Source organism: Periophthalmus magnuspinnatus, chromosome 14, assembly GCF_009829125.3.
Source record: "Periophthalmus magnuspinnatus isolate fPerMag1 chromosome 14, fPerMag1.2.pri, whole genome shotgun sequence".
NCBI classification, from domain to species: Eukaryota; Metazoa; Chordata; class Actinopteri; order Gobiiformes; family Gobiidae; genus Periophthalmus; species Periophthalmus magnuspinnatus.
In genome coordinates, this window is record NC_047139.1 from 21,093,195 (window position 1) to 21,118,440 (window position 25,246).

At 39.5% G+C, this 25,246-nt stretch overlaps 1 protein-coding gene across 1 annotated transcript in view; it reads right to left on the reverse strand.

Annotated features, from left to right (window-relative positions):
* Positions 1-25,246, reverse strand: part of igsf9bb (immunoglobulin superfamily, member 9Bb) — a 108,049-nt gene that overhangs the window by 28,211 nt on the left and 54,592 nt on the right. The window contains exons 4-9 of the mRNA XM_055226923.1: positions 20,400-20,551; positions 15,696-15,813; positions 8,031-8,172; positions 7,094-7,239; positions 1,385-1,527; positions 527-667 (exon numbers count right to left, since the gene is read on the reverse strand). Of these exons, the coding sequence (XP_055082898.1) occupies positions 527-667; positions 1,385-1,527; positions 7,094-7,239; positions 8,031-8,172; positions 15,696-15,813; positions 20,400-20,551 (842 nt within the window). The remainder of the gene's footprint in view (positions 1-526; positions 668-1,384; positions 1,528-7,093; positions 7,240-8,030; positions 8,173-15,695; positions 15,814-20,399; positions 20,552-25,246) is intronic.

Genomic DNA, 25,246 nt, shown 5'->3' on the forward strand with positions numbered 1-25,246 from the left:
ACATGTTGCAGGTAACGGTGAGAGAGGACATTGTGGTAAAGGGAGAGGAGCATCTAGTATAAACAGTCTTTGGAAAATTATTCCGTGTGTATCAAACATTAATAGTACTTTTGTGAAAATAATACTTTTGATAAACTGTTTTAGATTATTCGTTTTAGTTAGTATGATGTAGGGCTGCAAGAGTAATCAAAACCAAATCGAACGAATTCAATGTAGTTCCATCATAATTTCTTCCACAAACATAGTATCCTGTCTTATTCTGCATAAAAACTGCTAACCCTGTAGTTTAGATCTGTACAAACATGTTTTGAAATGTGATTCTTGTATTAGTTCATATTTCAGTCTTCTTCTCAGTTCTTATGAACACATTTAAAATGTGAACTTTGAACTAAATCCTGTTATAAAACATAAATCACAAGTCTAATAGCAATTGCAATACTTGTCAGAAAAATCCCAATTAGATATTTATTCAAAATAGTGCGGCCCTAGTATTGTGAATGAAATGCAGAACAGTGTAGTAGTTCACCTTTAGCACCAGGGGAGCAGGAGGGGACCATCCCATTGTACCCAGGGCGTTGTAAGGCATACAGGTGTAGGTGCCCAGGGAGTCCTCTGTCACCTCTGCCACACGGATGCTCCCGTCCTCCATTTGGCTCCAGCCGGGGTACTGCACAGGGGGGTAGAACTCGGTTACATTTACTTTTTAAAAATGTATTGACCACTTTGTTTTATCAACTTAATTTTTCTGTGCAGTATTTTGAAAAGATTGTTTATTAAAAACTTTTATAAAGTGGATTGGATTGGACTTGATTAACTTCTGAACACATTGCACTTTTCAGAATACTTTTACTTCTACTTGAGCACTATTTAGCTTTAAGTAACAGTACTCTTTCTTGAGTTAAAGTCAGGGGTCTGTTGTTCCAGGCTCCAGGGTCTTAGAAAGAGGGTTTAATTCTGGGCCCCTATTAATTTATATTAGAGGGGGGCCTATATGAAGCTTGTTGCCCTGGGCCACCAAATTTCAGTTGACGGGCCTGTTTTGAAACACCAGAATCTGTGTATTCTTTAATGATTCGTCAGTGCAATTAAATGAACTGATAAATAATATCTTAATTTCTCCAAATGCTATTTTACATGGACTTTAGTAATCATTTGTTTCACTACTTTTTACATCTAGGAATTAATTTAGGCTATTCTACCCACCCCAATATTCTCTACCCACCCCCTATGGAGATAATAGTTTAACCTTAACCTCTTGTACTGAGCATGGAGAAAAGGCAATCTTCGACATCAGATCCTATTTGTTACAGATTTCACAATTGAAATCTGACAAATGAAAGTGGGACCAAATGAGTGGAACAAAACTGGCTTTGAGGCGGCTGACCTTGTCTATCCTAAGAGGCAGACCATCTTTCTTCCACTTCACCATGGTTACAGGGGGATTGGCATCGACGGGACAGCGGATAAAGCCGGGCAGACCGATGGCCACATATATGACAGCTGGCATGTTCACCACTCGGGCAGGATCTGCAGACAAACAAGACAATAATACACTTCCTGTTAGGACTCTTCAGATGACTGGAAACAAAGGGATTATTGATAAACCCATAACCGACAATGGCATATCATGGTTTTATGATGTTATTTTGTATAGCTGGTGTCTGTCAGTTATAACTACAAAAGTATTTATTCAAGACAATTAAGTTTCACTGAGAAACAGTTTAAAATGAACAAGTTCTGATTTTCCCATTTTTTAGATTTCACACTTTCACAATTACCACACCAAATCTGGGACTAAACTAGGATTAAAGCCAGAACTGAAGCTGGACTAAACCAGCACTAAAGCAGGACTGGAACAGGACCAAACCAAGACAAGTGTGCACGCACCCTAAAAGTTCTTGGTCTTTTACTTTTAATGAATAAAGCTGCAAATTGAATGACATCATGCTGTAATGGCAGAAGTCACTATCTCTAATCTTTAATTAGTGAAAACAGATATTACTTAATGTCTTTCAGGTAAAGGTCATCTGCCGTAGGCCTGAGGAGAACAGATGAAATTAAAACTTTTTAGTCTAGAATCAGAAACGTGAAAACGCCAGAACAGCATGGAGTCCAAATGAGGTCAAGGAGGAGAGAAAAAAGCAGTGGGTGATAAGGATGTAAATTAGTGTGAAAGAAGAAGAGGAGAAGGAGGGGCGAGGAAGAGGAGGAGCGAGAGCCATCATCAGAGCAAATGAGGAAGGCTGAGCAAAAGCGTGGGAACGAGGACAGGTAAGGGAGAGATGGGAGAAGAGGGTGACGTAATGCTGAGAGGAGGAGAGAGGGAGAAAGAGAGAGAGAATACGAGCTAGTTTGACTCTTTGAACTCAATATCGGCACATGACAGTCAGCTGCTGCGACAAAGGATGACAAAAATGATGGAGGAAACAGATGAGTAGGGTTGAACGATTTGGGGAAAATATCTAACTGAAATTTTTCTGACATTGCGAGTTTGAGTAGATTTGTGATTTATGTTTAAATAAATGGATCTGGTTCAAAGTTCACAGGAAATTACAAAAAAGATTGAAATATGAACTGACAAACTAATACAAGAATCGCATTTCAGAACGTGTTTGTACGGATCTAAACTACAGTGTTGGCAGATTTTATGCAGAGTAAGACCCCATGGAGACACAGGAAGGGCATCTGACACACAGGGACATTTCAGAACATGTTTTTACAGATCTAAACTACAGAGTTAGCAGTATTAATGCAGAATAAGACAGAGATATTTTGTTGTTTGTGGAGGAAATTATGGTACTTAAAAACTGCAGCCTTTGGGATTTGCTAATTGCGCCCATTTAAATTTGATTCGGTTGTGATTAATCTTGCAGGCCTGGAGAAGATGAAGGGATGCATAGGGAACAAGGGAGGAATCAGAGGGATCAGTTGACTGCAGCGATGCCAACACAAGTTTGTACTACACTCCGATCCTAACCACCGGCACCAGCAGCGCTCCACCACAAAGCACCCAGAGGAGACCCGGCAAAAGTGCCATGGACAAGAATATCTGCCAAGGGTCTAAAAATAGCTTTGAGACAGCAGTAGGCTCACGATACACCGGTACCAGGCTATAACAAGACTGCTTTTGGGAAACTTTCCTATTGGCTGAGAGCGGTGAGAGGGGAAACGGAAGGATGACAAGCAAAGCAGAAGACGAAGGTGACGTTTTAGGATAGAAGGAATACATTTGGAACGATATGTGAGGAGAATGAGAAGAGGACGAGAGCAGATGCTGGGAGCCCTCCGCAGCCTGACGGAGAGCCGCGCTTACAGCAATGATGTAATCCCTACCGATGTGCCCCCCACCCCACCCCCCCTCCTCCTTTCCTCCTCTCACGACTGCTGTTCCACGCGCAGTATAATATGCAGCCATCGAAGAAGGCTGGAGAGCAAGGGAATGCAAAAATGTCTGTTGCCTTGACTACTGCCGGTGAATGCTGGCGACGAGAAGAGTACAAGCTACCGTGTGTGTATTTGCTCTCCGCTTAAAGGTCCTATATTACACAAAACTAACCCTTCTGAGTTTTAAGTCATGTTATAGTGCTGTTACCACATCAAAAACCTACCTACACATGTTTGAGTAACCCTGCATTATTAGTCTGTCTACATCTCCAAAGCTCAAAATGCTCTGTTCCTCCTTGTGATGTCACATAGTGGTAGTTTTCAAGTTAACATCTACCTTTACATTTACCGTAAATTTCGGACTACAGAGCGCACCTTGATATAAGCCGCACCAGCTAAATTTGAAGAAAAAATCAATTTTGTACATATATAAGCCGCACCTGAATAAAAGCCGCAGGTTTTCATATTGTAACATGAGATATTTACACAGAAAGACGGTGCACCGACACGCTTTTTTTTAAACTGTGCCTGAAAATTGGCACCAACACGACAACAACACGGGATGAACACATCTGCAGGTTTATAAAATAAAGCTGCACCAACACGGAAAATCTGCTTTTATTTCCTCTGAAAACTTTTGTCGTCTTTTTACATTGACCAAGTTGGATTCATTGATGTCGAGCTTACGTGCAGTGGCTCTATTTCAGGGGTCGGCAACTCGCGGCTCCGGAGCCGTATGCGCCTCTTTCAGCCTTATACTGCGGCTCTGCGTGGCTTGGGAACTGACACACACACAGCTCACAGTCCTGCGTAAAGAGCCCTGATTTTCAGACGCTGTGCGCACAGGGGTCAGGAGCAACTTTGGCCCGTCCCTAATGACACACTAATAAGCTCGTCCGTAGATGTATCATGAAAATCCTGCTGGAAATCGCCACAGAAATCTATTTGATGTAGTAGCAAGTTTATTATCTGCTCTTGTCTCCGCGATGACGTATCACGTATAACACATCAGACACGACGCACAAAAGTAGAGCCACAAGCGAGTGAAAATGAGCCAAAACAAAAGTCTTTGGAGAGCTTTTAACAAAGGGGGAAAGGACAACTGAGGAGCCAGAAGAGGAGACTACGATCTCCAAGAAAAAGAAAGATAAATTTAACAGACAATGCCTACTTAAAATCTGGGTTTGTCGCTGCAGGTGACTCACGCGCACAGTCCGCTCTACGTAACATACGGGAAAAGCAAATAAGGCAATGAAACCTTCAAAACTGCTTTGGCACATGGAGAATAAGCACCTGGGATTAAACGATACGCTACGAGTTTTTTTGTTGTTGTTTTTTTAAAGAAACTGCGGAGTAGAGTAGACATAATCACATAATCAGCGCGATGCATGATGCAGCGGTTTGGTGAGTTGTATTTTTTTAATGCACTTAAGTTGTTTTTGCCATATTTATCTGCCACGTGTAGAAGGCTTGTCCGTGAAAGTAAAACCTACATTATTCCGTTACATTATTGTTATTATACAGTGTTATCTTCATTTTAGATGTCAAAAAGTATTTGCGGCTCCCAGTGTTTTATTTTACGTGGAAAGTGGGTCCAAATGGCTCTTTGCGTGTTAAAGGCCGACCCCTGCTCTGTTTCCTTTCTGTTTCTTTATCTTAAAAACTGCATCATATCCATTTCATGATGCGCAAAATGATCGTTCAAAATCAAAACTAGTGAATTCTTCAGAGCAGAATCTTTCCCCACGTCTGTCTCACTTTTACGTTTACAGCTAGAGAGCGCCCCCCAGGGGCCGTTATCCAGTAAAATTCCATATATAAGCCGCACTGCTGTAAAAGCCGCAGGGTTCAAAGCGTGGAAAAAAAGTAGCGGCTTATAATCCGAAATTTACGGTAGTTCAGTAGGAAAGGCAATTCCAGGGGTGAAATCATCCAAATGATTTCAGAGAAGGTGGGTGGAGTTTAAAAACACTGTTGAGCAATTCCTGTTATACCACATGACTGTTTTACTCTCACACACCTGGGATACAGTCTTGAAGAAGTCGGGCTGCAGATGGCGCTATCTTCCTGCCTCCACCGGTAGAAAGTGACAAAACCTGTTTAAATCAGCTGACCGGACACGTCACAGCAACATCACCGCACAACTCACCGCTACTTCCTATTATTTTGTACTTTTCCCCCATTTTTTCCCCACAAACTGTCAGTAAAAGTATGATAAATATTGACCACAGGTACTATAACACCCAACCAGGCCATAAATAGAAAATCATAAAAAAAACATAAGCGCTTTAAGGACAGACGTGGGAGATATAAAATTCCCTGAAGTACTGAGATGTGTGAGTGTGTAGACTGAGCCAGTATATGCACTAACATAGAAAGATGTACAAATTGATTCCTGGTGATTGCGTAAATGAGTTGAGGTAAATGACAATCACAGGCAAAGGCAAACGTTTGAATAATAGAAGGAAGTCGGTGTGAAATTGGGGGTTTTGTTGGGATAATGTGCAGTGCAGAGGTTGAAAAGAGTTAGCCCACAGACTGGAAAAGTGTCCAAATCAGTTTCACAGTGCAGAGGATGCTCTGTGTGCATTTTACAGCACAAAATTACACTTGGGAAAAGACAATGCCAAAGTGTTCAGCTCTGAAGTAGAAATGCTACGTTCAGGCTGTAATTATTGCACATAAACTCTAAAGCAACATACCAGAACCTTTTGTACAAACACAACAGTAAACTTTGACACTTCTGTAGATATTTTAGGAGCTTTCATGTGTGTGCACTTGTGTATTTTTACATGTGAGGCAGAACTTTTTGATCATGTTCATTTCATCCATGCATGTTTGGGTAATCTTCGAAATCTCAAACCCTCCTTACAATTACTAGAGCATCAAAAATTAAACTTAGTGTGCGCTCAGACTAGCCCCATCGAACTGTACACGGATAACCCCTAAAGCGCGGCAAGTTTGTCCAGTGTGAGTACAAAGGTTGGGAGTTGGGCCCAGTTGGAGCAGGTGGGCCAAAGCACAGCATGGTTGCTCATGTTCACTCACACACACGATTTATGTTTGTGAGCCCTGTCCTGTGCACAGACAGAGGTAAAGGATAAGAAGAAAAAGTGAATGAATACTGCTCCAAACTCACCTCAAACCCACTCTTGCCTTCAATAAAGACTGTGGCAGAGACAGAGGTTCTGAAGCCTCGTCTCCTGTTTGCCTCACTGCTTCACACTATTGTTTAATCCATAAAACAGTAGGACTCATATCTGACTCACTATTTGACATATTTCTGCTGCTGAACTTATTTTCTCCGCTAGAGCATTAGCACTGCTGCATGACATGTAAACAAACGGCGCCGCGTAAGTGTGGGACATAGACAACCCTACGCATTAGTGCTTGAGAATGGCAAAATGCCTGCTATGAGTTATTAAACACGTTAATACACTGTCTTTGTCAAATATAGCATTTTCAAAACAATAAAAGGTAAAATGGTGATCTAAATATGTTGTGTTACAGTTACCCCATGGAAGCATAATATCCCCTCTTTAAACATCTCTTTATCAGTTCCATCTTTATTGCAGACAAACAATGCTTAATGTCTCTACTTACGGTAAAAGTACAAATATATATTCTTTCTTCTTGGCCCATTACTGACCTTTCCTGAAAATAAACACATTTGGCTTTGGCAATAAAAGCGTGCATAATCTGTACTCACATTGCACTGTTAGGTAGGCAGAGGCAGTTGGTGGCCGGCCCAGGCTGTTGCTAGGTGCACAGGTGTATCTGCCAGTATCCTCCGGCTTCACTTGGGCAATGATGAGGGAGCCGTCTATAAGAATACTGACTCTGCGCTTCAGGTCACTGTGGAAATACACACCATACGTTTAGTACTGTGGTAGAGAAAGGTCATACATGATGTAAATATATACAAAATATACACAGAACACACTCAGTACTGTGAAAGAGACAGGTCACACATGAACTAAAAGTATACAAAACATACTAAAATGAATAAGTAATATTAGCATGCAGTGAATGTTTATTTATGAGCCAAGGCAGATTGTGTTCCTTTGTTTAATTACCAAGAACCAAGCAGCATCTGTATGTTGGAGGGGATCCCAGAGCTTTACGTTTCTGGTTGACTTGGCCTGAAAGCATTTCTGCATTATGCTCCACACAAAACAAGTTGGATTTGGCAAGTGCCTCCTGCTCCAAATGGGCCTCAAACCAATGGTAATTATATAGAACACATTTAATATGAGCTCCCTGTGCCTCAACAGTTATGGATGACAGAACAGCCTTTTGCTGGACACTCTAAGGGCTGTGGTTCAGATTATGTTTGACTTAAGAACAGAAAGCCTCTGGCTTTGGGTCAGTTCAGGTCAGGCCACATTTGATTGGCAGGCTGCAATACAAGAGAGAGCATTAGTGATTTTTGTGTCACTGCTGCAGATCTGGGGTACTGCTGAATCACCATTACTGATAATACATTCAGAATAAGTGAATCTGCTCCAACAATATGCATCTTTGGGGGCTCCATTTGACAGTGACACAGAATGAGAGTCTGGCACAGACAAAAGCAGCACAGTACACACAGTGAACACACAATGAGGTGGAATGGTGGACGATAATGAACCCGATCATAACTTTACTTCTTGAAGAAGACGTTGTCCTCCTCCCAGTACCAGGTGTAGGTCAGGTTTCGGGGGTAGGCCTCTGCCTGGCAGGTGAAGAAGGCATCCTGCGAGATGTTCACGGTGATGTTCTCTGGAGGGGAAATGATGAACGGAGGGCCTGGACGACAAGTACCACACACAAGGTAAGCCAAGCAAATAGAGAACCATGAACAGAAGTTTACAGATCAAGTATGAATGTGGTGTGTGAGTGTTGGTGGAGAGGCTGGTGGCGCAGACGGTAGCTGTGCTTCTGTCCGTCTGCCCCAGGGCAGCTGTGGCTACAATAGTATATGCAATGTGAATGAATGAATGCTGTTACTTTGAGCGTCTGAAAAACCTCTGTAAAAGACTAATGCTTTAGACTAATGCAGGTAGTAGAGTTTAGTAGTTTAATTGCAGTCTTTGCAACATTAAAGATGCTATACCTGATTTTGAACCAGGCCTGAATAAAATGTTTTAGTTTGAACTTTTAGCCCCAGTCACTTAGAACCACTAAACACAGTTGTTATATTATAAATGGCAAACTGTCAGTTGAAGTTGCACAGAGCTGTGATCAATTTGGAAATGTGGATGTGCATTCTCTTCAATATTACTATGACTGTATTGATGAACGTAAAGAGGGATTAGTGACCTCTGTATCAAAGGTCATTGGCTCTACTGTTACAGGGATTAGCACATGGCCTGTTTACTCACACACAGCCCCATCACAGCAGATCTGACTGGGCTGCACTCTGTTGGGATTATCATTATGTCCAGTGGATCGACTTCTCTGCTCTCTTTATGTGGCCACTGACGAAAACTTGATTTGAAACTTTTTGATGAATTCCAATTTTTTATTTTATTTTTTTGTGAAAAATAGCAGTGTGGAGCAGTTCCAAATTATTCCTCCCTTTCTTAACGCATCCCTAGCATCGTAACACAGCACACCAGCACTTTGTCTTGGTTCATGGAGGATAAAAATACTTTAGGACTAAATGTGGACAGCACACTGCGGGCTAATTTTGACCTTAAGATCTGCTTTTACCATATATCTCAGGTTAAACAGATTTAACTTTATTACATGAAAATCAGCTACAGGCCCTTTAAGAACATAATTAACACTGTACATAGGTATAAATATGCACATTATACCAATCTACACATTCAAAACACCCTCTGCACTTTACTAGAAAGCAGGGATGTAAGAATAACCAAAAAAGTGTGATACTGTATTGGCAAAAGTCACTATAATATCTAGTTCATGTGACCGCTCAACCAATAATGTTCATGCCGAGAGCAGGATTCATTGGAAAAACACTCTACCAACTGGGCTCCTGTCACTACTGTTACTGTAATAATATTCAGATTTCGATATCCGAGTCAAATCCCAAGTCAAAGACAGACAAGTCCAAGTCAAGTCCCAAATTCTCTGCTTTGAGCATTCAAGTAATTTCAAGTCTTTGACCTGAACTACCAATTACAGCTCCTATTTTTGGAATTTATTAGATTTTTGTCCTGGTTCATAGACTTTCTTAAAAATATCTTGTATACAAATAGAAAAGCCAGAGGGACATGTTCCAGTTTGCTTCTTTAAAATTAAGCTGAAATATTAAGCGAAGCATCAAATCACAGCGCTCAAGTCCGAAGTTTTAGTCTTTTTTATCAAGTCAAGTCTAAAGTCCGTAAAATAGTGACTCAAGTCTGACTCGAGTCCCCACCTCTGTTTATTCAACCCTCTACAGATCAAATCGAGAGGTACTTCAAAAAATAATCAAATCAAATTATACCCACTAGTGCAAAAAAAATAAAAAATAAATAAATAAAAGCGTACACATGATACATACTGATGCCCAAAAAGTTGATATAGTAATTATTGAGACAGTCCTAATATTTAATTGAAAAATCTTATGAACTCAAGTTTAGAAAGACACATAAAATAAGTAATAATATTGTACTGCGTTATAATTCTTCCCATGCTCTAAGAACTGAACTATGAACAGGTGAAGTGTTTCCATGTGCCAAGCTGTTCCCAGCACAAGCCCGACTGCCCGTGCTGAGGCTGCTTGCTGCTCTGTGAGTGGGAGAGGCTGTCTGCTGGTCCCTGTGTGCACCAGTGCCAAACCGCCCTATTTGGACCAAGCTGAGAGCCGGAGATTTGTTGGCACATAGAATCTTCACTGATCTGCTGCTCAGTGACTTTCCAGGAGGGCCACTATTAATCCGGCCGTGCCATAAATTATACAGGCCGGGTCAAGCATCTCCTCCAGCTCAGCTCAAGGAATGTGTGATCTGCAAACACTGCTGGAAATAAACAACCAAACTCACAACCAAATAAGGATGAGAGTAGTGTCAGGATAGGAACATTTCAAACTTGATTTCGATAAAAAAGTAATAGACTTGATATTCAATACCAATTCCAATGCCACGATGATGATAAAAACAACTCTTTCATTATGTGATTTTCAGCATTAAATGGTAGTACTTTCTTTTATATTCCCATGTGGCCTTATATCTGTGTAATCCTTCAGTCATCCAGGTATGTTCCATAGTGGCCGATGGGTGTATACTAGGCTGTGTGTCTTATACTTTTTCTGATACAGCTCCAGATCATTCTAAAGTCAGTTCATTATTTTAACTGACTCAGGAGTGGTACTGAACTTATTCGGCACACTTTTGCCTCTAAATGTTCCAAACTATACTCTCTTTGTGGTGGCACTTTTGGTTACGTGGAAATCCCATTCATTTCAATGGAGAATTTAAGAAAGTTTCACCTCAAAAATCTGATGTGAAGTAGGTTGATTTGTGTAAACTGTCCTAAATTCATGTGACAAACAAGTCAGCACTGCACCGATTCTCTGGAGGCTTTAAACGGCTCTGTAGTCCATGTAGAACTTATTTACGGTCAAGATCGGCCCCCATGCAAAATAATGCAACCAGAATAACTTCTGGAATAAGGTGAATAAGTGAAGGATGGAGTGAAGTAAATGGATATTTGGGAGTAAATGGTGAATTTAATCTGACTTTTTACATACAAAAATGCTATTTACAAGTACTTTTTACAAGTGCACATAAGGACAAATATGTTTGGGTCAACCTCATTTATTTGACTAATCGATGCACAAAGCAAGTGTTTAGTCAGCCAATAGTTTTTGCAGTCAATTGCAACCCTACAAATCGCAAAGGCTGCACTTAGCTAGATGGTAGACTTTTCCTCTGCAAACAACAATATGTATTTTGTTTAAAGAGCCCATATTACACTGTTTTCTGATCTATGTTATAATGTTGTTTCCTCATCACAAACAGACCTGGAGTTGTGTTTTGTTTCATTCACACATGTTTAACACACAAACCTCCATATTTTTAGGCTGAGTTGTTCTCTCAAACAAAAAACACTCTGTTTCACCTTGTGATGTCATGTGGTAATACAGGAAGTGATCCATTACAATCATTTGGATAAATTCAGCCCTGGAATCGTCGATCTCTCTTGAACTAAAGGTGAAAGGAAAACTTGAAAACTACTGCTTAATGACATCACAAGGTAGAAAAGAGCATTTTGAGTTTTGGAGATGTAGACAGACTAATAATGAAGGATTACTCAAGCATGTGTGAATTAAACAAAACACAACTCCAGGTATGTTTTTGAGGAGGTAACAACATTATAAAATGGTTTATAGCTCACAAGAGTCAATTTTGTGTAATATTGGACCTTAAATAGAAAAAATTCTAACTCTAGTTTAGCCCTCCACAAACATGTTCTGAAATGCATGGGATTCTTTTATTAGTTTATCAGTTCAGATTTCAGTATTCTCTCAACTGTTAACACTGCTGGAGTTGTTTACAATGTGAACTCTGAACAGAATCCCACATTTTAAACACAAATCTAATCAAACTTTCAATCAGAAATATTGTAATTTTATTTTCCCCCCCAAACCGTGCAGCCCTATCCAAGAGGCAGAACGCTCATGCTAACATTTTATGCAGAGGCAAGAGGATTACACGTCTGCTCTTCACAAAATCTGACTTAAGCGCCATCGTGAGGGATCAGATGGCTTTCAAAAACTGCAAAGAAGAAGAACTTTCATCAAGGAATTGTGCCTTTCCGAGAATCAGTGGAGCAGAAACACAGTTGGAAGTTGGATTCTGTATTTTCCGGGTTCAGACGAGGTCATGACCACTCAGCAGTGCTCTGTTGGGACTGCCCTCTTTAAATTAGATGACCCAGAATGCCGTGTTTGGTGCTATTTCATTTATCCTCTTTGGTGAGGCGTGACGAATCGGAAACTGGCGAACAGACGGACGTTTGAGTTTTTAATTCCCATTTCGACTATTGACTTTGAGCAGTAGCTGTGATGGTTCGGCACGACGCACAAAATCTTTCATTAATTTAAAAGTGGGGGTATTAAGCAAACTTGATTTTTTTCAGCTTTCTACCATGTTATAATGTTGTTCCCTCATCAAAAACATGCATGAAGAGGTTTTAGATGTCATCCAAGCATCTTTGAGTAATTTAGTGATCTCTCCAGAGCCATAATCGAAACCTCCTTATGGTTAGCTGTAAAATTTTGTGCAATGCTCCGCCCACAAGCCTACATCACCCATGCTCCAAAACGACAATTCTCCATAAATGTACAAAAACATGATACAAAACTGTCCACAGCAACTTGACAAACCTGAAGAATAAAAGGTAACATGTTGATCAAACAGAAAATGGAAAATAGTACATAGCATTTTTTATGTTTTTAATCTAATCTAAGATACTCATGTCTAAAGCTTTTTTTCTAGAGAACATTGAAAGTGGCAGTGAAGTAGGTGTTATCTTAAAGCTGCCCTATATGGCTTTTCTAGTGGGAAATCTGCCACCTGCTTTTCTCCATCAAGTCTGTATTACTTTGCCGGGAAGGTTTCACAGTATGGCCTATTCATCTCGCATTTACTCAATTACAGGTGCTTCTATTGCACAGAAAAACATGCTTTATTACTGTGAGTGGGGTCGCCTCTCCACAGAGCTGACCTGTAACTTGGTCATTATTGTTGCCTGCTTGTTTCCATGGAGATAGAGAAGTTTAATGCCACACAGAATCGGTCATTCATTCTCTAAACACGGTTCTTATTTGGATGGATTGCCATGGTTACAGATGCTGACGTTTCATTTGAAGCTAAAAGTGAAGGTTGCACATCTCTGGACACTTGCTGCTCACTGATTTTGGATTAAAATTTAACAGCTCGAATGCTTAAACGAAATTGCTCTGCTCCATCAAGCTTTGGATGTTAAACACAGTAGTTAGTGGCCCCAGACTAATTTCAGGCTGCTCCAGCCAAGCAGCTAAACATAATGCTGAATCATATGTTATTTGGGTTGTGCTTAGCCGTGTTTGCACAAGAACACTAGTGCCCTGGGCTATTTTATCACAAGCAGAAACTATTTTACACTGCAATGAAGATCCATATGCAGCTTTAAAGATTCACTATGTCACTTTTCTGGTAAAGGGTTCAGTCTGCCACCTGCTAGACTGAATAAAGAAGTGGACTAAGTGAGTGTGATGTCACCCATAACGTTTGACTCCAGTCAAATGAAGCTCATCGAGGCTAGCGATTATAGGAGCAAATTTGGAGCCAAGTTACATATTTGGAATTCTGACCGCAAGTGTCATAGCAACCAAAGAGCCAATCCGGAACAAAGCTATTGCAGGCAATGCCTCAGGAGCGACCTTGGGCAAAGAAGACGCCTCATTGGTCTGTTATTGATGTTCATATCTTTATTTAAGGACAAAATAGTGAAATAAAAATACCAGGATCATGTAGAGTGGATCGATCTGAACATTTTAAGACCAAAATAATGAGCCTGATAGCAGCGGTTACGGAGAGAGAGGCAGCAATTTTTCAATAGAAAGTAAATTGAAGACAGAACTGATGGAGCTGAAAGTGCGCCCATAGTCACTTCTTATTTGGAACGCGGAGGCTAGAGGTTTAGCCATGTCCATTTACATATACAGTCTCTGTTGTCTCCATGGAGATGTTAGCCACAGTATATGGCATTAAACATATCTATCTTGTGTTATAAAAGTACAGGAGTTTTTACAGCTAAAAATAAAACTGTAAAAAAATCCAATCTTACTGTGAGCGAGGTCACCTCTCCACAAATCTTACCTGGGACTTGGTCTGGTTGCGTCACCTGCTTGTCTCCATGGAGATAGATACGTTTAATGTCACACTGCGGAACATTCTAGGCAAAAGGATAACATCTACATGGAGTCAAGCAGGTGCCAGACCCTCTCCCACAAAGGTTACATAGTGTGCCATTAAATATCAACATAAGTAAGAGCGATTTGATTCCAAAGGCTCCATGGAGTCTGAAGCGTTTTAAATTTTGTGTTGTGTCCTTGGTTTTTTAAAGGGCTTCTTGCTATTCAAAAAAAAGTCATCCATCTTCATTATGAAAACAATGCATCTCCGTCTCCTTGGCGATAGCAGCTCCACTCACATCAAAGCAGTGATTTACAACTATGAAACTGGACTTTCTCTCACAGAGCTGAATATCTGGAAAGTCCTTGTTAACCCCAAGAAACAGAAGGAAAAAATGCAGCTTTTTGTGTGTTATGTGGAAAGAGGACTAAGCAGAAACAGGTATTTGGGTTAATATATACACAATTTTGTTCATGTAATAAAGTAAAATGAATTTAGCCCCAGTACAGATATACTGTAAAATCAGCTCTTAGGGTCAAAATGAGACTGCTGTGTGCTGTCTGTATCTAATTATAAAATATTTTTTTATCATCTGTGAATCAGGAAATAAGGCTAGTACGCTATTAGCATGTTAGTTGTTGTTAGCATTACCACTCTGGCCTCTGAAAGTTGTGAAAAGCACTTATAAACTCATTGTGGTGAATAGGATGCTAGAAATAAATTAGGAAAATGAGGAATAACTTTGGGCCTCTGCAAACTGTTTAAAATAAACTAGTTCATTTTTAAAGCAGACGTTTGGCAGAATAGCATAGTCATTTTGGTATACTTTAAAAAAAAAATGATGTGCAGCTCTCCGTCGGAGGTGGCGACAACTTCACGACTCTTTGTTGTCATGACATGTATGCCAATTATCAACTTCCATTGGGCACAGCACCGGACGCTCTTTTAGGTGAATATTTTGTTTTAAAATGTGAAAATTATAACATACTGATCCACGGATGTTGTAGATCATAACTACAGCAGACACGAGTACAATAGGTCTTCTTTAAGTTACAGGTACAAAGTCTTGAATAATGATTGCATTATGCTAATCATCTCCAACATGTTAGTGCCAAATGAACCATGTCACACTCTGAGAACTCCTGCTCTTTTAGTTTTATGCAGCTAAAACCTTCCTGAAGATGAGACAGGCCTCTACTTTGACAATGTTTAAATCCAGACTCCAAACGGTTTAGTTGTACATATGACTGAAAGGGTTTTATTCTGCACTCTTCTCTTTTAATGTAAATTTTATTATGATTATTTTTGATTATTTGTGTTTTTATTTATTGTACTGTGATTTTAATGTATTTCTTATTATGTAAAGTATTACTTTGCGTACGAATTGTGCAATACAAACAAACTTGCCTTGCCTAAACCATTGAACCAACAGACTCTGGAGCCCTTGTGAAGGTGAATGGGTGTGGTTGTTGAGGTTACCTTGTACTAGCAGCCGTGTGGTGTGGATGACCTCTCCCTGTGGGCTGAAGGCTCGACATGTGTAGGCCCCACGATCTTCTCGAGTGATGGATAGCACCGTCAAACTCCCATCAGACACCTGCACACAACACAAAGAGCTTTTTTTTAGGCCTGCAACAAATTATTATTTTAGTAGTAGTAGTAGTTTTTTGTTTTTTTTTCCAGTTCACATGATTATTTTCCGCCATCGCTGCCCCCACTCTCTGGAAATCTTTTCAAAAACTCAGACTCACTACGATCTTTCAAAAACACTGTTAAAACTCACCTGTTCCACATCATATACACCCTACAAGAACCTTATTTTACTGTTTTTTGTTTTTTTTTACTTATGTAAGGTGTCTTAGAGTTTCTTTAGAAAAGCTCTACATAAAACATATTATTTTTATAGTGTTTTGAGGATCAATCAGCCGATCAAACTTTAATTTTACAGCACTTTACAACAACAAGAACTGAACCAGAGTGCTTGCCATAAATGCATTAAGTCTATAAAAACAAGTCAAAGCCCTGTGCAGTCCTGTACAAAGCAATAAGTAAATGCAATAACAGTATTAAAGGTGGCAAAACACATCCATCTTTAGCTTTGCAGTGCCGTAACTCCAGGGGCAGTTCTAAAGTCTATGACCATTTTGCTATATAAACCATAGACTGTGTGTGTGTGTATATATATATATATATATATATATATATATATATATATATATATATATATATATATATATATATATATATATATATATATATATATATATATACATATGTCACGCAGTGTAAACAAATGAACAAAACTGATGTCTAATTATGAAGAGCAGTGGCTGAATGGAATCTTGGCTAAACCCAAGTTGCGAACATACATTCAATTAAAAGATACGTTTAAGACTGAGTTTTATGTCAGAGCAAATTTGAGTAGGAAGCAACGATCATTGATGGCACAGTTACATACAGGGATCCTTCCCCTGGCTTTAGAAACTGGGAGCTTCTCTCAAACCCCTGAAGAAGAAAGACTTTGTGGTTTATGTGAGTTGGGCGAATTAGAAAGTTAAGTTCATTTTTTGTTGTATTGTCCATTTTATGATGAATTTAGAAATCCTTTATTTAATGAAATGTTCACCCAATGCCCTGAAATGTTCTGGTGTGATGATGACAGCAAGATGAAATGGTTGTTTAATTCTAATGTTTATAAGCTGGCATCATTTCTATGTAAAGCCTGGAAGAAGCAGCAAATGAGTTTGTTTAAATGAGTTTATTGTTGTTTTCTGTTGTATCACACGTCTGGACTATTGTATTTTTGTTAATGGTGTCTTACAAGCCCATTAAAGCAGTGGTCTCCAACCTTTTTATCACCGCGGACCGGCCAACGCTTGAAAATTTTACCGCGGACCGGGGGGGATACACATTTGACCCACAATTAAGTTAAATAGCAGAATAAACCAAGCTTACCGATCAGGAACAGTATCCAGCCCATCAAAACATAAGGTCCCTCTACTCCTCAGTCCACCATGAGATCTTCACTCGGTTCCACGAACCGCTCCGGGTCCAGATGCCTCTAGTTTAACTTGTACAAACATCCACAGTGTCCTCGGTCGCGTACTTCCTTTGTTTTGTCCATTTCGTCATGTTTAAAACGCAAAACTGCTGCGTAAAATTACGCAATACGCGCGCATAATTTTACGCGCGGATCTTTATATACAGTCTCGTGTTTTTACGCGGAGAAGTGACGGAACAGATTTCACTTTCTTGCAGCAGATTGGACATGGAGGCTCTAACTTTCTTTGTGGACATAATTTCTTGACTGGATTATATTCTCTGGACCTTTACGGAACGAATGAGACCAACTTTGTGTGAATATGTTGATGTTTGACAGAACCAGAGCGCTCAATGGTAAGTGAAGTCCAGATTCACATTTCTGACTTCTCTGTAAAAACGGCTTTCCTGTCAGCACTGTGGTGATTAGAGGTGTAAATGGTTTACATAATCAGAAAGATGAATGCCGTAGCTTTCATTTGATGTGTAGATTGTTTGTGTGGGTGACGCAGAAATACACGTACATTGCTGTAAAGTTGTAACGTGTAACGCGGGCGGGCTGTCGGAACGCTAAGTGGTTAAGTTGTCGGCGCTCGAGTGACGGAAATGTAACCGAGAGAATCCGGTCATTTTTCAAAATAAAGGATTTTTCAAAATAAACGATTGTTCAGTCTCAGATAATAAGTACAACAGAAATAATTAATTATTTCTTGGACGGCCCGCGGCCCGGTACCAATTGATCCACGGACCGGCCCGGTGGTTGGGGACCACTGCATTAAAGGGCTCGGTATTCTTTGTATGCAAGACACAATAATAAACTAAATCAATCAAAAAATATAAATGGACATAGCTAACCTGCTAGCTGCCGCATTCCAAGTAGGAAGTGATCATGGAAGAGCTTCCGGCTCCATCAACTCTGGTTTCAATTCACTTTACGTTAGAAAACTATAACCTCTTTCTGTAACTGCTGCTGCCAGGATCGTCATAACCCGCTCTACGTGATCCTGATTTTTTTTTTTATTTCGCTGTTGTGTCCGTAACTCAAGATATGAGCATTAATATGAGACAAATCAGCTGCCCTATTTCCCAGAGGTCGCTCCAGCTAGCGTTAGCAACAGGTTTGATTGACAGCGCTGCCCTCTGCCAAACCAGCTGTGCGGGTGGGAAAGGGCAATACTTTCAACAGCTTGGCTCCAGATTGGCTCTTTGGTTGCTATGATACTCACGGTTGGAAATCCTAATGTGGAATTTGACTCCAAATTCCCCAGTTTCTTAGCAGCCCAGAATTAGACCCTGATATTATTAATTTATATTGGAAAGGGGCCCATATTAGCTTTTTTGCCCCGGGCCCCCAAATTTCTGTCGAGAATCCTGATAATAATGAAAAATTATAATAATAATCAGTGATGGTTTCAATAGACAATTAGCCAATTAATTAATTGTTGTAGCCCTACTTTAAATCCTTTATATATTCAGACCATAGACTGTATAATGAAGTGGACTGAGTGTGACATCACCCACAGTTTCGTAATCTCTCTTCCCTTCCACATTGCTGGTTTAGCAGGGGGCGGGCGCTTAGCAATGCTGTCAATCAAACCTGTTGCTAACACTAGTTGGAGCAACCTTGGGCCTCATAGATTTTTTTTTTTTTTAATTTATGGTCATGTCTTGATTTACAGACATAATAGCAAAATAAAAACACCAGGATCATGTAGAGAGGGTTAATACAAACATATTAAGACCAAAACAACAAGCCTAATGGCAGCAGTTTTTTCAATAGAAAGTGAATTGGAGCCAGAGTCGATGGAGCCAGAAGTGTGCCCATGCTCACTTCCTATTCGGAAGGCAGCAGCTAGCAGGTTAACTATGCCAATTTATATGCTGTATACAATCTATGATTCAGACACTCACTAATAAAGTTTTTTGAAGACTTTTAAAACTATTGGTGTGACTCAGCACAATGACTGCTCCTTCAGTCTAGCTGACAGAAGCTTCTTTGTTGGTGATACAAATAAAATTGAGCATTTTTGTTTTAAAATGTGCTTTTAGTAAACCATTATATTTTGATTAGCACATTTCAAATAGTGCAAAGCTTTCAGACAACATAATCGAAACAATTGATTCCCCAAATGTCAAATATACCGAGAGCATGTTGAGTTCAGACATTTTAATTTTATCATCTCCTTGTGGTAAAAACTAACTGTATTCCTGTCTCGCGTGTTGCTCAATTGCAAATTTAAACTTTAAATTGTTGTTTTTAGTAGCAAAAATCTAGCTTCTGAAACAGCAGCAAATTCAGATGTGTAACTTTTTTATGAACAAAGCTCAGTTCATTTGAATAATTGATTTCATGTGGGGGAGTTAGTTCCACTCCACCATCAGCACTGCAGCTATCTGTACAGATCCAAGGCCATTCAGAGCTAACATTTAAAAAGGCAAAATGTACAGGAATATATCAGGGAAATAGTATATACATAGGTTTTCAAGTGTGTGTCTACTGAAGTCATCTGTTTTTAAAAAAACCCTAAAACTTAAAGGTCCTATATTACATAAAATTGACTCTTGTGAGCTTTAAGCCACATTATGATGCTGTTATCTCCTCAAAAACATACGTGGAGTAGTGTTTTGTTTCATTCACAGATGTTTGAGTAACTCTTGAGTAATCACCTTGTGATGTCATGAAGTGGTAGTTTTCAAGTTAACAGCTATCTTTTAGCTGTGGTTCAGTAGAAATAGGATATTTCGGGGTTGAAATTATGCAAATGATTCTAGTGAAGGTGTATGGAGTTTAAAAACATAGTGAAGTACTTCCTGTATTACCACATGACATCACAAGGTGGAACAGAGTGTTTCCTGTTTTCTGAGAGAAGAACTCAGCCTAAATATGCAGGGTTTGTGTGTTAAACGTGTGTGAATGAAACAAAACACAACTCCAGGTATGTTTTGATGAGGAACTTTAAGTATAAATACCCAAATTCTACTTAAGTACAGTACTAAACAACTTCTTTAGACTCCAGCACTGAATTGTACTTTTGAGTAAACATAGCTAGAGTCAGTGAATAGTGAATACTTACACAGATCTATAAGGAGTATGATGGCACAATGTTGGCAGAGGGTGTATGAAGTACTTGTTGTGGACTTTACCTTGTACTTGGCACTGCTGACCATTAGGCTGCCCTCTCGCAGCCAGCTCACAGAGGGTTTGGGGTTCCCGAAGGCCGTGCAGGTCAACGTGATGCTGCCTGCTTCCTTGGCTTCGACGTATTGAGGAGGGGTCTCGGTGAACGTGGGGGGAGCTGAGGAGGGACAATAGACAAAATATTAGGTCCTATATTACACAACATGGATTCTTGTGAACTTTAAGGCATGGTATAATGCCGTTACTTCATCAGAAACGGACCTGGAGTTGTGTTTTGTTTTATTCACACATATTTCAGTAATTCTGGCTTATTTTTCTGTCTACACCTCCAAAGTTTAAAATGCTCTGTTCCAGCTTGTGATGTCATGAAGTGGTAGTTTTCAAATTAATGGCTACTTATTACCTTTAGTTCAGCAGAGAAGGGAAATTCTAGGGCTGAAATTATCCAAATGATTCCAGTGAAAGTATATGGAGTCAAAAATCACAGTGGAGCACTTCCTGTATTAACACATGACATCACAAGTTGGAACATTGTATAGTATTTTCTGTTTAGGAGAAGAACTCAGCCTAAATATGCAGTTTTTGTTAAACATGTGTTAATGAATGCTCGGGTCACAACTACCTTCACTGCAGGATTTCACCTATTTCTACTCTCTTAACTGTTTTAAGGTACCTTTAGACGGTGCCCTCCTTACCTTCATTATATTGCTATGAAAACATATGAGGGAACCTGAATGGAGCCCAGTACTTTAGGAAGAAAAGCTGCAAGGACCAAACACTGAAGCTCTAACCTTAATATTTATAAGATTTGTGCTGAAGGAGCACTTCAAACAGTAATAGAACTAGCATTTCCCATACAAAAGTAGCAATCTTTTTTCATAAATTGGACTTTTATATTGTTTTCAAGGACAAAGAAGTTGCCTTGTACTTTACTTTATCTAAAGCTGCATCTCCCAGTCTTCAATAGAACTTTAGTGTTGTCTCACACTCTGAGTGCATTCTATTTTGTATACTGCTGTGTACTTAGTAAATGGTAATGGTAAAGAGTCACTTTTTTATATAGAACTTTTCCATCTTCAAGACACTCAAAGCACTTTACATCAAAGAACCACTCACCCATTCACACACACATTCATACACCAGTGTACACAGACATGGGGGCGAGGTGGGTTAAGTGTCTTGCCCAAGGACACAACGACAGTATTCTTCTGCTGGAGCTGGAATGGCACCGCCAACCTGTGGGTCAGTGGATCTGACCACTCAACCAATAATGTTTCTGTTGAGAGTGGGATTCAAACTGCCAACCTTCGGACAAACACTCTACCGGCTGAAATGTACTCAAAAGAACACTTTATATTCAAATACTATGCTAATTCCACCTTTCTAATTCCTGAAATCATTCCATGTCTCAGATTGACAAAGTACCCCCAGGTCCCTGTACTATCAGGAAACACTGATCTAAAGTAAGACAGAGTCACTTTGTTGGCTTGATTTAAATGTTACTTTAAAGCAAGCCAATTAGTTGACCACATTTAATGAAAAAAAAAAAATAAAAATTATAAGGACGTCTAAAGTAATTAATACTCAAAGCTAAAAGTCACTTTTACTAAAAATGGAAAACATAAAATAAATAACCTATTAAAATTAATTAATTAATTAAAATAAAGACTACATTGTTATTTTTATATGTAGAATACTTCAGTTTGTGGTGTTGTATTAATTTCATTGTCTCAAAATCAGAATTAGCGTTAGTGTTGAGACACAAACGTCCCTCTCTCTAAACACAGAAGTGTCCTCCGGTGAAGTATTCATTTTATTTGTGTGGTGTTAAACATCTTGTCAGTGACATCCACCTGCAGCTCCCTGTCCACCGCCTGATCTTTAAATATTTATTACTTTTAACTGAAGAGGATATTGCTATCTTAGAGCTGTCTCGAGTTGGATTAGTGGCCACTCATTAGTACCACAATGAAAAAAAATCCCTCCTGCCCAGAAAGGATTTTTCTCATAGAACACAATGTAATCAAAAACTGCTCGTGTTCGGCTGACGGGGACTGATAGGGACAGACAGGGACTGACAGGGACTGACAGGGACTGACAGGGACTGACAGGGCACCTGCAACTTTCACAAAAGTATAGTTTTGTGGCAATTTTTACCTATTTTCAGATCATGAACTTTTTCTCAACTCAAAATCTGTCTGCTTTCTTAAAAAACCTTTTTTAATCATTAGCTGTAGCTAAACTCAAGTGCTGATTGGTTGGAGTGGTCACGAGGTACGACATGAATGAGTATGTGAGCGATGTGAAAGAAACCAACTGTCATGAACGAGTCACAGGTTTAGAACATGGTTCAGAAGCTCCTGAAAGCACAAACAGTATTGTTTATAATTTATTTATTATTCCCTTGCCTCCTTTACGCCCTTCCGCTCTGCTCGCTCTCATCACACAAAGTCTCATGGGAGGGAGTTCAACTGTGCATGTTCCATGGGCAGGGCAGGACCGGATGTACTTAAAAACTAAACTCGGGACATGCGCCATTGATCCCGGAGCTTGGGTTGCCGGGCGCTTGGGTTGCCGGGCGCTACTGTGAAGCCAACTGGGTCATCTTTCCCTTGCAATCCGACTGGTGGACTCAGCACATCTAACACTGTATCAGTGACCCATCAGGCCCACATTGATTTGATGAAGCCAGTATTGATATTCTCCATCTAATCACCTTAGAACAAAGGCTGATCTGCTTATACATGTGTAATCCTACAGTATGCAGCCTCTCCAAACATGGAAGTGCATCTGCAGCATTAACTGGGACAAAGTCTTCATTCTGTCTTCACTTCAGCAACAACATAGGTAAATTTCTCCAGACGAATAAAAATAATGGAGGCAGGTCAGAGACAAACTTGGAAAAAACGGCATTTACTGCAAAACCTGGGAGAGGTGGTCACTGTTTGGGGGCCAAAAAGGAATCATTTCTTTCTTCACAGCTGGAAATTTAGAAAAAAAAAAAAAAGGGGGTTAGTTAGTATTAAAAAGGACATATTGTTCTTCTTTTGCTCTATACTCTAATCTCTAACCTACAACACCAGTGGATCATTGTGATATAACTTCCATATTGCAATATTCATCTAAAATGACATTCCAGCCCCTAATGATGATTTCACTAGCATCCTGGCTAGCCCTGTTGTTTGTCATATTGTCATTGGGGGCTTGAATGACTGTGATAAGTAGGACTCAAGCACACTGCACATTTAAGGTAGCACAATAGACGTAGCCCAACAGACACTGTACACAACAGGTGTTTTTAGTTTCAGTGTAGTTAGCTCCTCCCTTCAAATAGAGGCAGTGAAACGTCTTCACTCCTACAATGTTTTGTCTAGTTGACAGATTTTATATTTTTCTTTTACTGTGGACCAGACCTGGACGGCTGAGGGATTACACAAATTGCAATGGAATGTAAAGTTTTAGAAGAAGCAAATGCCTTAAGTTACCCAGTCAAGGAAATATAAAGATACTGTTTTTGTTCATTATAAACAACAATATTGATCTAAAACAGCTTAATGATAGAAACACGGCCATTGATTTCCTGTTCAAAACTGCAGAACTGATGACCCAGAGACTGAATTTTTTTATCACAAGTAAGTACAGAGAAGTCGGCGGAGATAGGGGGTGGGTGAAAACTTTTTTTTTTTTTAGCACTCAAGCCTCAAATGCAGGACAATACAGGATTACTCAAACATGCATCTGTCTGATCAATCTGATTGAACTAATGATAAGGGAACACTATTATACTATGGTTAGACACTCATAAAAGTCCACTTTACATAATATAACAACAATCAGAGCATTTATTCAGAATAGGGAAGTATCGATGTGATTCTGGTATCAGATATCGGCTTCCAAATGTCGGTCCACCTGATCTCCTGGTTGGTCATGTAAATTAATAATGTAATAAGACTATTGACCTATTGACAGGCTCATGATGTTTGAATTGTTTCTTTCTTTCTTTCTTTATCTTTATTTATTCAGGGGAACCCAATGGCATCACTTTGGCTCTCTTTCTCATGGGCACCCTGTTTAAAATACAATACAAACAGAAGAAAAAACTAAACAAACAAGTACACAAATCCATAAAAACATTAAAAACAGGTGCAGGTGTGTGTATAAATGTTTGTTATCAGATTATTAATTTGCAATTGTGTCACCAACGTATCCAGTTTTGCTTTACCTTGGAGCGTATTCCATTTTTCTGAAGCAAAACAGCTAAAAAGCCTCTTTTTCGTCTCAATTTTGATACTGCTAGACCTTAGCTTTATGCAGTTATGTGATCTGATATCAAATGTTCCAGTATCAATGAATAACAAGTAGGTGAAGTATTCTGGCAGTTTTTGAAGTAGTCCCTAATTCAGACCTTATATGTAAAAATGATATAAGGATGCTGCTTCCTTTTACACAGAACGAGCGGAGGTGCTTCTCATGAGTCATTCCCTAACTGCATTCTGTCTTAACAAACAGCAGGTGATAAGTGTGATTCATAGGTCTTCTACGGCGCTGATTACCATAGTGAGGTCAGAAAAGCACTGACCTATATTTTGAGCTGTGAGATAGAATATGAATCAGCCAATACCATTTTACTGCAGAGTGTGTTCTACTGTAGATCCCAGCAATCGGAGAATACACAGAGAGAGACCCAAGTCTACAGACACTAAAGTCCATGTTCTCCTGAAGCTTAGCATGAACAGCACTGGCTACACATAGACTGGAATAATAATAATAATAATACAAGATCTCATGATTGTATAAGTCTAAAAACTGGGTGCACTAGAATTGAAATAGGGAAAAAAGCTTTAGATTATTT